Here is a 13,159-nt window from a genome sequence, read left to right on the forward strand (position 1 = left end):
CTTCCCTGTACTGGCAGTCACCTCGGGATAACTAACACTCAATGAGATCAATGCTTTGGAAAAAGTGACCATACTGCATTGTACAGGGAGCAACAACAAAGAGGCAGGTCTGTGCATGTTCACTCCAGAGGCCACTGTGTTCTGGAGGTTCTCATCCATGATGCAGAATGCTGAGTGTGTTCATATGAGGGAAGAAGTTGTGTGTACACACAACTGTGTGTGTGTGTATGTATGTGTGTATTTATGAGTGTTTATGTGTCATGGCTGCTACCCTCCCCTCCATAAACAAATCTCTTGGTATATCAGTTCAGAGGGGCCTTTTAAAATCAATTTAAGAACTACCCAAGGCGCTAGTTCTAACAACCACTTTACAGCATAATTCTCAATTTTAAAGTGAAATATTTGGCCTTCGTGCCAGCTATGAGAAATGGCTTTACATTAAAAAAAAAAAGTCAGAAAATAAATCTTCAAAGAAGGAAAGGGCTGAATGATTTAAAGTCTTTTTGCACATTACAACATGCTTCTGTAATGATTCTGTAGGCCAAGGGTAGAGCTGGGTAGAAGAAAAGGGACCGCATAGGACCCAGGCTCCGAGGCAGGGCCAGTAAACCTCTGAGGCTGCCATGTCCGGAGACCCTGCCTTGGCAAACCCAAGGCAGTTGTGCCAGAAGGCTGTCGATGTTTCAGGAGTTGACAGAATCCTTCCCCACCACTGTGGCTCCGCCCCTGCGAGATCAACAGTACCTTTGCCAAGAAAGCCCAGAACCTTCCTGTGAATTTGCCCCAAACCCTGTGAAATGGAAAACTTCCCAATTCATGGCTGGACTGTAGCCCCCTGCCAAGCAGGGCAGCCCATCTGGAGAGCTGGGGAGGGAGAGGAAGGGGACCTTTAGAGAAGAAAGTTTTGCTGGGCTGGCCTAGAGCCCAGCACAACAAACCAACCAAATAAACTGATCTAGAGCAGCAACTCGTTCTGCCAACTTGTTTTTGTCTGACAAGTCACGGTGCCTCAGTTTCTCCTTCTATAAATGGGAAGAAGAGGCCCTACAAATCCACATGTGAGGTGGCAGAGAAATGGCAGAGGACCCCTGCAGCCATAGAAATTCTCAGGACAGCAAACCCCTGGGGTTCTCATTCCTCTAAAATGGGGCCAATGTGTACCCACACGCGCCCTCCCCTAGAGGACATGCCAGGGCTGTGGTTGTGTCTCCAGTGAGGACCAGGAAGACACTGTACCAGGCCAGGCCACTCACCAGCTATCCTCTGCATCTTCATGCGCCGCGCCTGGATGCGGCCCTTGGCCAGCCGCTGCCTGGCGATGATGCAGCGGATGTGGTCTGAGAAGATGAAGGTGGCCTGGAGGATGGGGAAGGGCTTGGAGTGGGGGCTGGAGGCGGGCTTGTGGATGGTGATGTTCAGGGCGCGGCTGTCATCCTCCACCCCAGTTACCTCCATGTCCTGCAGAGTGAGGAGACAAAGGCCAGGGTGCGTGTCAGACCTGGGGGGAGGGCTGTGGGACCACATCGCATCCAGAAAGGCATCCCTAATTCCACTATGCTTTTGTCCCATGGGAGACAATCAACTCTCAAGTCTGATTGTCAAGGATGGGCACCGAAGAAGAAGATAGGGTAGGCAGCAGAGCGCTCGGAAGGGACTAAGGCCAGCATGGTGCCTGGTTGTGGCCCTTCCTATGAGGCATAGATGAGCAGAAAGGCCCACTGGCCTTTTCATTCAAAGGGTCACTGGCAGCTCAACAGGCCAAGTCCAACAATTCTTCCTTCTGGGAAACAGCTGGCAAACCCACAACCCTGGCATGAGCTCAGGGACAATCCCCATCTGCTCACTTCACTTCAGAACAGGGCATGGCTGGCATCCTTTTCTGCATCTTTGAGAACAGAAAGGACCAGGAAGACTCTGAATAAGCTGGGCGGACCAGCAAGTATGACGGGGTTAGTTCCACATAAAACCTCAGAATGATTCTGCATGGAGAATCCACTTCCTCAAGGTTGGCAAGGAAGTGGAGGACAGGCCAGGGGAGGAGGGAGGTGTTAGAAGAGGCTCCCAGGGGACGATGGCTACCGTTCTCAGGCATTGCATCGGGCACAGGCACTTTGGAAACATCACCTGCATCAAAATGGGGCAGTGAGGAATAGAATTCCCATTAGGGAGCTTGGTATGTTGTGACAACCTGACAAATAGTGGCTATTGGAAGAGGACCAAAAAAAAGGGTTTATGTGGCTTTCATCATCAGATGGAGATGTGCATTAATCCTTTGTGAGAGAGAAACACTTTCCTGACACTAAATTCTAAAAGAAACTGAACATAAGTCGAGATAAATAAGAAGCCTAAGTCACCATAATGGATGTCTTACATGCAAGTCTTTATTCATTAAAATAATTTTTTTTTTGGCAATACTAGAGTTTGAATTCAGGGCTTTACACTTGCTGGCGGGCTCTCTCACTTGAGCCCCACCTCCACCTTTTTATTTCCTGTCTGGTTACTTTTGAGGCAGGATTTTGCTTTCTGCCTGGGCCGGCCTAGACCACAGTTCTCCTATTTATGCTTCCTAGTGTAGCTGTGTAATGTGCCTGGGGCAATGAAGGGTTTCTTTTAATGAAAGATTTCTTTTTTTCTTAATACCCTCTCTAAAAGATTTTTTAAATTATTTATTCATTTACTTTGTTGGTACTGGCATTTGAACTTAGGGTCTCCTGCCGACTTGCCTGGAGCTCTGCCGCTGGGGTTGCATCTCTAGGCCAACTTGTTTCTGGTTAATTGGAGATGGAATCTCTTGGACTTTTCGGCCTGGGCTGGATTTAAACCATGATGCTCCAGATCTCACCTCCTAGAATTACAGGTATCTGCTCTAACAGATATTTTCTAAACTGGAAGATCCTGAAAACGAGGCTGCTGTGGTGGTGTCTCACACATGTGGGCAGTCCTCAGGGACAGTGGGACACAGCCAGTCATGCTGCGGGCCAGCCAGGGCAGGATCTTTCCAGGAAGCCCAAGTGCATGGTCAGGAAATGGACCACGATGCTCAAGCTGGGACGGTTTGCTGGAAATCCAAGGATAAGGGCATGGGAGAGGTGTGATCTGGAAGGCTGTTCTCAACTCTGCTGGCTCATTGTTTCAATACTGACTGGGCTGGCATTAGTCAACTACAGTACAGTATTGCTAAACATTAAAAAAGTCCCAACTTCCAACTGGACATTTGGTAATTTAGGATTACTCTATGCTGGGCAGGGAGGGGTGTGAGGAAAAAGAGAATTCTCATAAAGTGTTGGAGCCAATAGTCATTTTAGGGGAAGTTGACCTTATCTATCCTCACTTAAAATAGGAACATCCCAACTTCTTGGTTATCTGCCTAGGCAATCCTGCCCATGTGCATTAAGTGAGTCTATTCATAACAGCACTGCTTGAAAAGGTGCAAAGCCAGGACCAGCCAGCAGGGCTCCTGGTCACACAGTAGTTAACAACAACAACAACAACAACAAGCTCTCAAAGCGTGCCACTAAGTGAAGGAAGCCAGGCCTGGCATGTGTGTGAATATGACTCCATAACTAATGCACACATCCCAGCACATGTCCAATTGCCCCTCAGTACCAAGGCAGTCTGGTTCCAGGGCTTTCTGAGGACACAGAATTTGCAGTTGCCCCAGTCCTCATATGAAACATGCAGTTTTAGATCCTCTTGAGGTGACGTAAATATCTAGTTCAGCGTACATGCTGTGTTTAAAAGGCTAGTAAGGAACTAATGATGAAAGTCAGAACATGTTTAGAGCAGCACAGTGTTTTTCAAGGACTTTGATGGATGCTTAGTTGAATCTGCAAATGTAGAACCTGCAGCTATGAAAGGCTGATGGCACAAGTTAAAAAACAGTAAGGGGATCTCTTGCAGCCTGATACTTCAGGGGAGGTATAAGCACTGAAGGTTTTGACCATGAGGCCCTGGCCTTATTTGTGTCATGTTTTGGCTCTTCTTAGTGTCCATTCAAATACATATTCCAGAAACGGGATGTAAATCTGGCAATCTGGGGTGCTCGTTTGTTCAGCTCATGGAGAAGAGACTCCACCTTACCTGTAGAAGGCCTGCAAACTTGACCACTCCCCAGCCAAGCCGGGATACATCAGGCTCCACCAAACTCATCTGGTAAATATCCACTGCCAGGAACCGCTGTACCATGCCGCCGTCTTTGGTGATCACCGTGCAGGCGATCAAGTCACTGTTATCTGGGAGTAAGGAACAGAGAGCAGAATGAGGCCCAAGGTGGCTGCCCAGCCTCAGGGAGATGCCCAGCTGCCTCTCGGTCTGCTGGGTAGTGGCGCTCCTGGGTCTAAGTGCGGGCCTTGAGTCACACAGAGCTGGGTCTGAGTTGCTTCTCAGCCAGTGATGCCAGGCAGGTGTCTGAGCTTCAGATTCCTACACTGAAAAATGTGAATAATGCACACTGATGCAAATGTCACACAAACCAACTTACTTAGCTGAAAAATAACCAACATGTTGGGCTAGGAATGTGGCTTAGTGGTAGAGTGCTTATCTAGCATGCATGAAGCCCTGGGTTTGATTCTTCAATATCACATAAACAGAAAAAGCCAGAAGTGGCGCTGTGGCTCAAGTGGTAGAGTGCTAGCCTTAAGCAAGGAAGGAGAAGCTCAAGGACAGAGCCCATGCCCTGAGTTCAAGCCCCAGGACTGGCCAAAAATAAAAATAAAAAAAAAATCCCCAAACAAACCGGGAAGTGAAGCGGAGCTATGGCTCAAAGTGGTAGGGTGATAGCCTTGAATAAAAAGAGCTCAGGAACAAACAGTGTGCCCAAGGCCTGAGTTCAAGCCCCATGACTGATTAAAAAACAGCAACGACAAAACAAAACAAAAAAGTAGGTAAGGCTGAGGGTATGGCTCAGTGGTTAAATGCCTAATAAGCATGCTCAAGGTCTAGCGTTCAATCCCCAGCACCAACACAACAACAAACAACAAGAACAACAATGGGCAAAATCCCAGGAATGTCTCAGGCTTCTTATGGACCAGACAGTTTACCATGGAGACACTGTTTGTCTAAGTTAAGTGTAGATAAGGACGCAAGAGTCCTGCTTTGTAACAGCATCCAGACTATAACTGGGCATCTGGCCACTAAGAGCTGGGAACAGAGGGTTGGAGGCCCGAAAGCAGGGCTGAGCACCTGGGGAGCTGGAGGAAGGTCCCTCACTGTGGAGGCGTTTGTTCAGGGACTTCTAGTTACAGCCTGAGTGGCTTTCTCTGGATGCCTAGTCTGCAGTATCAGGAACAAAAGCCATCTTACTCATTGGCAGAAGCACTTTCTTTGTGGTAACTAGGGTTTATGTCTTTAGTCAAGACTTAGAACATTTTCTCAGTGCTAACAAAAACAACAGGTGCTTTTTCTTTCCCTTTCTCTCTTTCCTTCCTCCCTCCTCAGCTTGGGAGTTGCTCCACTGGCAGGACGGCTTGGCTCCCCTCCCCCTCTGCCTGCACTGGCAGAGGAGCTGGTCCACTAGAGGGGCCTGGAAAGCCGGTGGACCTGGGAGGTGACCCCCTTGTAAAGCAAACCGCCTTAGGAGCTGCAGTGGGAAGAACTACCACCCCTGCCACAAAGAGTGAAAAAGGAAGGACAGCACCTCAAAGAGGAAGAGCATTCAGAGAAGCCACTGAGACATCAAAGCTCTGTGAGAATGGGGAGATTTCTGAAGAAAACTGCAATGCTGCGAGCCCCGGGTGGGAGCCTGCTCTCTGCATGCTCGGCACGTCATGGGGCAGTTAGGGAGAAATGAGGGGGTGTGCACAGACCCTGGCACAACAGCATCCTTCAGGGTGATAAGGAGATGTTGCTTTGGGGTAACTTGCCTGTGGAACTCCTGCACCCCCTGTCATGTCGCCCTGGGCATTCTCTGCCATGTCCCTCTGGACAGGCTGATTGCATTTGGATGGTCACAGTGTCTCAGGGGAGCTGCTGGCTATGCCAGCTTGTACAGATTTGCTTGGAATAGGAGGGAGGACCTCACAGGACCTCGTGTGTGACAGCCTTGGGAGCCTCCTGGCCTGGTTCTCAGAAGAAGCCTGTGGCCGGGAGAGGCCGTGCAGGACACACGAGGTTTGCTGGCCTTTCTACACATGCTGCTTTCTAGCCCTCTGTGCCCAACTGAGTCTCCTGGCTCCTCCCCAACAACTCAGCTTCAAAGAGTAAGGCCTACCAGGACTCGATCAATAAACACTGCTGGGGTTGGGCATGACGATACATGCTATAATCCCAGATACTTGAGAGGTAGAGGTAGGAAGCCCACAGTTTGAGGCTGACCTATGCACAAGTATGAGACCCTCCCTGAAACACACAGTAAAAGCTAAAGGGCTGGGGAGGGGGCATGGCTCAAGTGGTAGAGTATCCACCTAGCAAGTACAAGGCCCTAAGTTCAATTCCCAGTTTAGTACAAAATAACAATTGGAAAAAAACCCAAACACCAAAAATCCTGCTAGAAACCATCAGAAGACAAATAGGAGAATGGCTTACATGATGAGGTAAAGAAAGTGACAAATATGAAGGATTCACCCAAGGGTACAGGGACAGCCAACAGACACCCAAAGATGCTTGCTCCTCATGAGAAATCAGAAATCAAATCAAAACAAGATAGAATCTGCCATCTGTGGGCTGGCAGAGCACCTGATAGCATCAGGTGCTGCAGAGGACACGCTAGAGCTGGCACTCTCAAAGGCAGCCACAGGAGAATACATTAACCTACATTAATTTATTTGCCCATTTTGAAGGGCAAATTAGCATTACTTGTTAAAAATGAAAGTTTCACATCCTATGACCTGTCAATATGTATGTTCCCAAGAAAAACACTCCGATGTAGGGGCCAAGAGACACCAAAAGCAGTCTGTGGGTCTATAAAAGATGCAAATGTCAGCAGTCAGGGAATGCCTGAATATATGTTATTTAATTGGTGCCACCCTGGCAACAAGGAGTATGTTGAGGGTTGTTTCCAGCTGGAAACCATCAGCTCACACCTGTAATCCTAGTAACAAAGGAGACTGACACCCAGAGGATGGCAATGCAAAGCCAGCCTGGGCAGAAACGTCTGCTAGACTCCATCCCCAAAACAGCCGGCAGAAAAACAGAGCTGGAAGTGTGGCCCCAGCGGTAGAGCATCAGCCAGAAGCAAGCAAGTTGAGCAAGCAAGAGATCTTCAGTTCAAATCCCAGTACCACCCCTTGCCCCCAAGTGAAAGAGAGCAAGAAGGTGAAAGAGCAAGAACATGTCAATTAAAAAAAGTGAAGTGCAAGGTGAACTTAGCTGCTACGTAGTGTTTTGTTTTTCCAATGCAAAGACATGTTATCTGCACACTTGCAATTGAGTGAGGGAAAAGGGGGTGTCTCTTGTCCCTCTGGGGACTACCCTGGGAAAGAAGCTGTCTGATCACAAGAGCAGTAGGCAGTCATGGAGGGCCAGGTGATGGCAGAAAGTGTCCATGGTACCCTGGTTTGTTCACACCACTTCCAAAGCAGCTGGGCTTGGGGGCGCCAGCTCCAGCTTCTGGCTCCAGCTCATGTGCGCAGTCCAGGCGCCTCCTCAGGACCCGACCCTGCCACCGCCAGGCACTAGGCAGCCAGCCTGAGCATGCGGCTTGGGACCACCTGAGGTGCTCAGGGTCCAGTGGAGAGGTGGAGTTCCCACAGGCAGGGCTGATGGGCGAGGTGTCTATTGTGGGGAGGGAGAAGGTCTGCAGCAGGGCAGTGGGATGGTGGGCCTCTCCACTGAACCCCAGAACCCTGAGGGTGGCACATTTCCCAGCGGAACCTCACCATGGGGGAAGGGAATGCATCCCTCCACTCCTAGACACAGCCTTCTGTTTTATTCATTGGAGGGCAGGGAAGATTTGCCATTTTCTTTGATTTGAAGATACCAAGCTTATCAGTTTCTGACTAGATAACATACTGCAAACTCTCAATTTAAAAGGCACATGTGTGTGTGTATATAATTTTTTTTTTTTTACAGTGGACAGTATGTCTCCTGTGTCTGCCTCCCCAGAGACAACTGCTGTGTGGCTTTCTCGTCACCCGCCTGCTTCCCAGTGTTCACATGGCCACGTCCTGCTTTTATTTTCACCACTGCTGGCAAGCCACACACCCGTGCTGTACCTTCACCACTGAGCCACATCTCCCAGCAAGCTTTCAACCACCTCATGGCCTCTGAATGCCATGAGTGAATGGGCCATCAGCTTGTGCATAAGCTTTTGCTGCACTGGTGGATGGAATGTTCTGGAATGCATGCACATATGTGTAAATCTGCACCAGCAAGGCAGACCTTGTACTTTGTTAGTTTTTCTCTTTAGGCACTGGGTTTTATAAAATAAACTCACATCACATCATTACCATGTATGGAAACTTAGATTTACAGTTGATAAAGTTATGAAAATGTATCGGAGAGAAAAAGGCACTTAATTCATGATAGCCTAAAGTCTACTCTTGCCTGGGTGAGACAGAGTGCCACTATGTAACCCAGGCCATCCTGGAACTCACCATCCTTCTACCTCAGTCTCTCAGGCACTGGGATTACAGGCAATTGCCTCCACACCCGGCCAAGGGAAATTCACAAGTTGGAAAGTAGAAGACAAAGCTAGTGCCAACCTGAGACTTCCTCCTTGGTATATCAGAAGAGATGAGAAGGGCCTAGAAATGAGTTTCTGTGCAGACTAGACTTTCTCTATTTCTCACGCTGCACGTTCTTCTTACAGTGTGAGTCTGGCTGACTCTCCTCCTGTGTGACGGGGTGGACATCCTTTCCCCTTAAACCTAGGTGCGGGGTTGGTGATTATCTAGACCCACCAAGCCCCAGTGGAAGCAATGCTACATGGGTCCTGAGGCCACACCTAAGAAGCCTGGCTTAGGACTGACTTTTCTGGCTACTCAGAGGCCCTGCAGGATTAAGCAGGATGGATGGAAACCAGGCCAACTGTTTCCAACGTGAGTTGAAGATGCGCGGGGAGAGGAGGACAGGAAAGCAGTGAAGGAGCCACCTTTTGTTGTGAAGGAATCCAGACGAGCTGGTGAAGACAGCCTAAACTCAGGCCACAGCTCTGCCAGTGTCAGGCTCCTTGCTGACAGAAGGAAACCTAAGTCCTTGCAGTGCTGCTGAGGTCTGAGAGGGGCTCAGCCCCCCCCCCCCCCCAGCGCAGTGCTGGGGGAGCGAGCCATGTCTGTGCACAGTGAGCATCACTGGAAGGAGATGAGGAAGCAAGGTGTGGGCTCTTCTCCAGAACTCCTATGGGGTCATGGAGGATGTGAGGTGCACAGACCTTGGCTTCTCCAGAAAGGAAGCTGTGGCCCTTCATCCGTTTGTGTCCCCACACCCACTCTCCCGCATCTCCCTAAACCCAATGTATGGCATTCTGGAACCTTCTATGCATTACTTCATTGTTGGGAGGGGTGTCCCTAAGGAGACACTCCTCCCCATGGTTGGTAGGGGCTGAGCAATGCTGGATGAAGAAGTGATTGGGGTGGGGTGCAGGCATCCATGTCTCCTGGTGTACCCCTCTTGAGGCCAAAGCTTCTTGGCCCCGGGGGAAAGCCTCCCCCTCTGACTGGCTGGAGCCTGTTAGTGAGCAATACACAGGGCTGACTGACTTCTGCTGTATTTAAATGATCCCTTTGTAATAAAATATGGATGCCAATACATAATTTAATTCTTGGCGTTGGTGGCTCCAACTACATTTAGAATCAAGGAAGTCTTTATCCTTACAGAGGGACCTCTAGGCCAGCCGATTCCAGGGCTTGGAAATGTGATACACTGCTTCTTATGCTGGCCACCGCCAGGGTCCAGCAATTCAGTAAAATGGCTTTCAGGCACGTGTGCACATCTGAGGTCAGGCGGGACTGGGGACAGGAGGTGGGCCCAGGGATTTCATTAGTGACGTCAGTGATGTGCCAGGTCCTGAGATCCTGCCTGACGACGCCTGAAGCCCATGATCCAGAAGACACGCACTACAGGAGTCAAGCCACTTCCCTCAGGGCCCAAGTGACAAATGACGTGGTGGGGCACGGGGCCTGATAATGGGTGACTGGCACACTACCTAAGCAAGCTGATGGAAGCCTGGGCAAAGTCAGAGAGAAAACCTACCCCAATTTCCTTCAAAGAAGGGGGCATCCCTGGCCAGGGCTAGCTCTCGAAGGAGGCATGCTAGCTGGATTTGCCAGAGGATGACATAAGCCCCCAATGGGCCCAGACGTGAGGCCATCTAGAGGATAAGAGGCTGCCTTTGGCAGGGTCCCCTCTGCACCCGGCACTTGGTGGCCCTTTCCTGCAGTCAAGAAGGGTAGCTTCTCCTTCCAGCTTCAAGATTCTCTTCCAGCATGCAGGGAAGACGGAGTGGGTGATAGCCACACCCTGTGTTCTTTTATTTTTGCCAGTCCTGGGGCTTGAACTCAGGGCCTGGGCACTGTCCCTGGCTTCCTTTTGCTCAAGGCTAGCACTCTACCACTTGAGCCACAGCACCACTTCCATCTTTTTCTGTTTATGTGGTGCTGAGGAATTGAACCCAGGGCTTCATGCATGCTAGGCAAACACTCTGCCACTAAGCCACATTCCCAGCCCCCCCCCCCCGGGCTTTTTTTGTAACCTAAGAGCCCAAATCCTTGCCCTGCCCTAGGGGAGCCTTCCTGGCTTCTAGGGCTAAAGGCAGGATGGCCTATCACTCTGGGAACAAGCCTGAGTGAGATGGTACTTAGTAGCACTGAACAACACTCTGACAGCAACTTAGGGGAAGTCAGCAGTGAAGGGCTCCCTAAAGACAGGATAAGGGGGAAGGGGAAGGGCCTCCTCCCCCTCTCACCCCAGGGCTACAGTCATGTCACTAGGGATGGAGGGAAAGGCAGGCATAGGCCTTACCAAGAGACAACGGGTGGGAGGTTGCAATCCAAAGCCTGTGACAGAAGGAAAAGTCCAGCCCTGTGGGTCATAGGGAAGTTGCTCATGTCAGATTTTCCTGGGAGCTCACATGAATACTTGTAGAATGCCAGCTTGGCTTCCACGGCAGCCCAGCAGGTGAGGAGAGGATGAGGAACAACACCCAGACCTCCCTGTGTCCCTGTGAACTCCAGAGAGAGGGGTGTGAACTGGACCACTCAATTAGGCTGGCTGCTTCTCCTGACAGTCAAATCAATCCTTTGAAGAAAATTAAGTAACCATTTCCCCATCAACGCAGCAGCAGCTTATGGGTTATTTGCTGCAAGCAGCAATCAATTACTCCATCTTCTTTGAAGCTCCCCTTCCCGGCACAGCAGGGGCAGCTGTGCAGGCCCCTCCCCTGGGAGTGGGGGAGCATCTCCCCAAGGAAGAGAGAACAGGTTGCTGGGGTTCCTTGGGTTTCCAAAGAGGAGAAGCAAGTAGGTGTGAGAAGAGGCTGCTTGCTAAAACCCAGTCACCCAGGGAACCTGGGACCTCCAGCTTGGTTCTACAATTCCCACCCCACCCCTGGGGCCGCCTCTCTGAATGCTGGCCTCGAGCTTCCTTCTCTACCAGCCAGCCTCTGTTGACTGTACCAAGAGCAGCTGGCAGAACACTGTTGAGAGAGCTTGGCTCCCTGGATCTGTGCTGACCCACTTCCTCACCTAGGAGCACAGTCCTAGATGGAACAGGTCGGGGCAGAGGGGCTGATGGCTGGCACAACTTTGTAGCGTCATGTTGACTCTGAGCACGTGATTTCCCTTCAGATGTCTGCTCGGCAGGCCTGGGTAATAAAATGACTTTATAGCTCTACTTCATGATACACAAGCTGGAGTATTATTTAGAGAGAAGAGTACTGAGGGCAGCAACACATTAAAGAAAATAAGATGGAACCAGGTGTGGTAGTGCATTGCTCTAGTTCCAGCTACTTGGTTAGTCGAGGTAGGAGGATTATGATTCAAGGTTGGACTGGGAAAAACCCTATGTGGCAATCAAAAAACAAAAATTCTAAAAGCAAAGAACTTGAGGCATAGCTTAAGTGGTAGAGTACTCTCCCAGCAAGCTCAAGGCCCAGAGTTCAATACCCAGTACTGCACATGTATACACACAAAAAGCCAAGTGCTACAGTAAGTATGGTGGAACATTCATGGCAGGAGGCAGATGGTGGGAGTACAGGTATTCATAGCATAACTTGGTTATATGCCGGAAGGATTTCAAAAATAACAGGTTGAGGGAGATGCTGACTTCCTAGGTCAGATTGCTGTGAAGTTCAGACAAGTCCTGGCAGCTGTCGTACCCACACACAGTCAACACACAGGCTTCCATGTTAGGCAGGTGCTGGGCCACTGAGCTGGAGCTACAGGCCCAGCCTTTCCCTCAACTTAAGACTTCTGTCCCCACAGTGTGAAAGTTTGTCATTTCTGAATGTCTAAATGTTTCTTGAGGGTTCCATGGCCCCTAAGGATACTATGAAAACACTCACTTTGTAGCCACTGGTACATCAACTTATCATCTGCTTGACCAGCACCTGCTGTGTGGTGGGTGACAACTGGGCGGCCCAGGAACCACAACTGAGAGGAGGAAGGGGCATCAGTGCCCTACTCAGACCAGAAACCTGAGGCTGGGGAGGCTGGGAGTTGGTCCCAGGGACCCACAGCCTGGGGTGGGGCTCTTCTTGGCTCAGCTCTACCTGCCTCGTTGAATCTGTGGGGTCCATAGCTCCTTCCTTTCTGTTTGAAATGCACATGACATGCCTAGTAAAATATAAGGCTGGTTTTCACAAAGTGGCCAAGACAATTAGTCACATGTCTTCATCTCCTCCCACCCCCTGCCTCTGAAATTTCCTAGAGATCACAGCAGGCCCTCCCCCCTGCTTATTCCCACACATTCAGAACATGTTCTGGGCAGCTCTTTACACTGCTGGAGTCTAAGCAGAGACTGCCACATGCAAAAAGCTTTCTTCTTTGTTCCCCTTAATCACACTGCACAAAGTTCACAGCATGCAGCTCGGTGAAAACGCAATTACCAGAAACAGGATCCGAACGAGCAGGAATTCCAAGTACAGCATGGCACATCCCTTATCAGGTGACACCCAGCCTGCCACCAGGGGCACAGATCTCATCTTACCACGCAGTGGTGTCCCAGCTTATCTCTACACTCACTCAGAATGCCACATTTACACAGAACATTGCATAATTTCCTCTCT

General features: G+C 50.0%; 1 protein-coding gene across 9 annotated transcripts in view; it reads right to left on the bottom strand.

Moving 5' to 3' along the window:
- Positions 1 to 13,159, bottom strand: part of Clec16a (C-type lectin domain containing 16A) — a 150,871-nt gene that overhangs the window by 37,591 nt on the left and 100,121 nt on the right. For all 9 annotated transcript variants that reach the window (XM_048333044.1, XM_048333043.1, XM_048333040.1 and 6 more), the window contains 2 exons: positions 4,081 to 4,232; positions 1,254 to 1,458 (listed from right to left, as the gene is read on the bottom strand). In XM_048333044.1, the coding sequence (XP_048189001.1) occupies positions 1,254 to 1,458; positions 4,081 to 4,232 (357 nt within the window). The remainder of the gene's footprint in view (positions 1 to 1,253; positions 1,459 to 4,080; positions 4,233 to 13,159) is intronic.

The sequence above is a fragment of the Perognathus longimembris genome, chromosome 23 (assembly GCF_023159225.1).
Source record: "Perognathus longimembris pacificus isolate PPM17 chromosome 23, ASM2315922v1, whole genome shotgun sequence".
Classification (NCBI taxonomy): domain Eukaryota; kingdom Metazoa; phylum Chordata; class Mammalia; order Rodentia; family Heteromyidae; genus Perognathus; species Perognathus longimembris.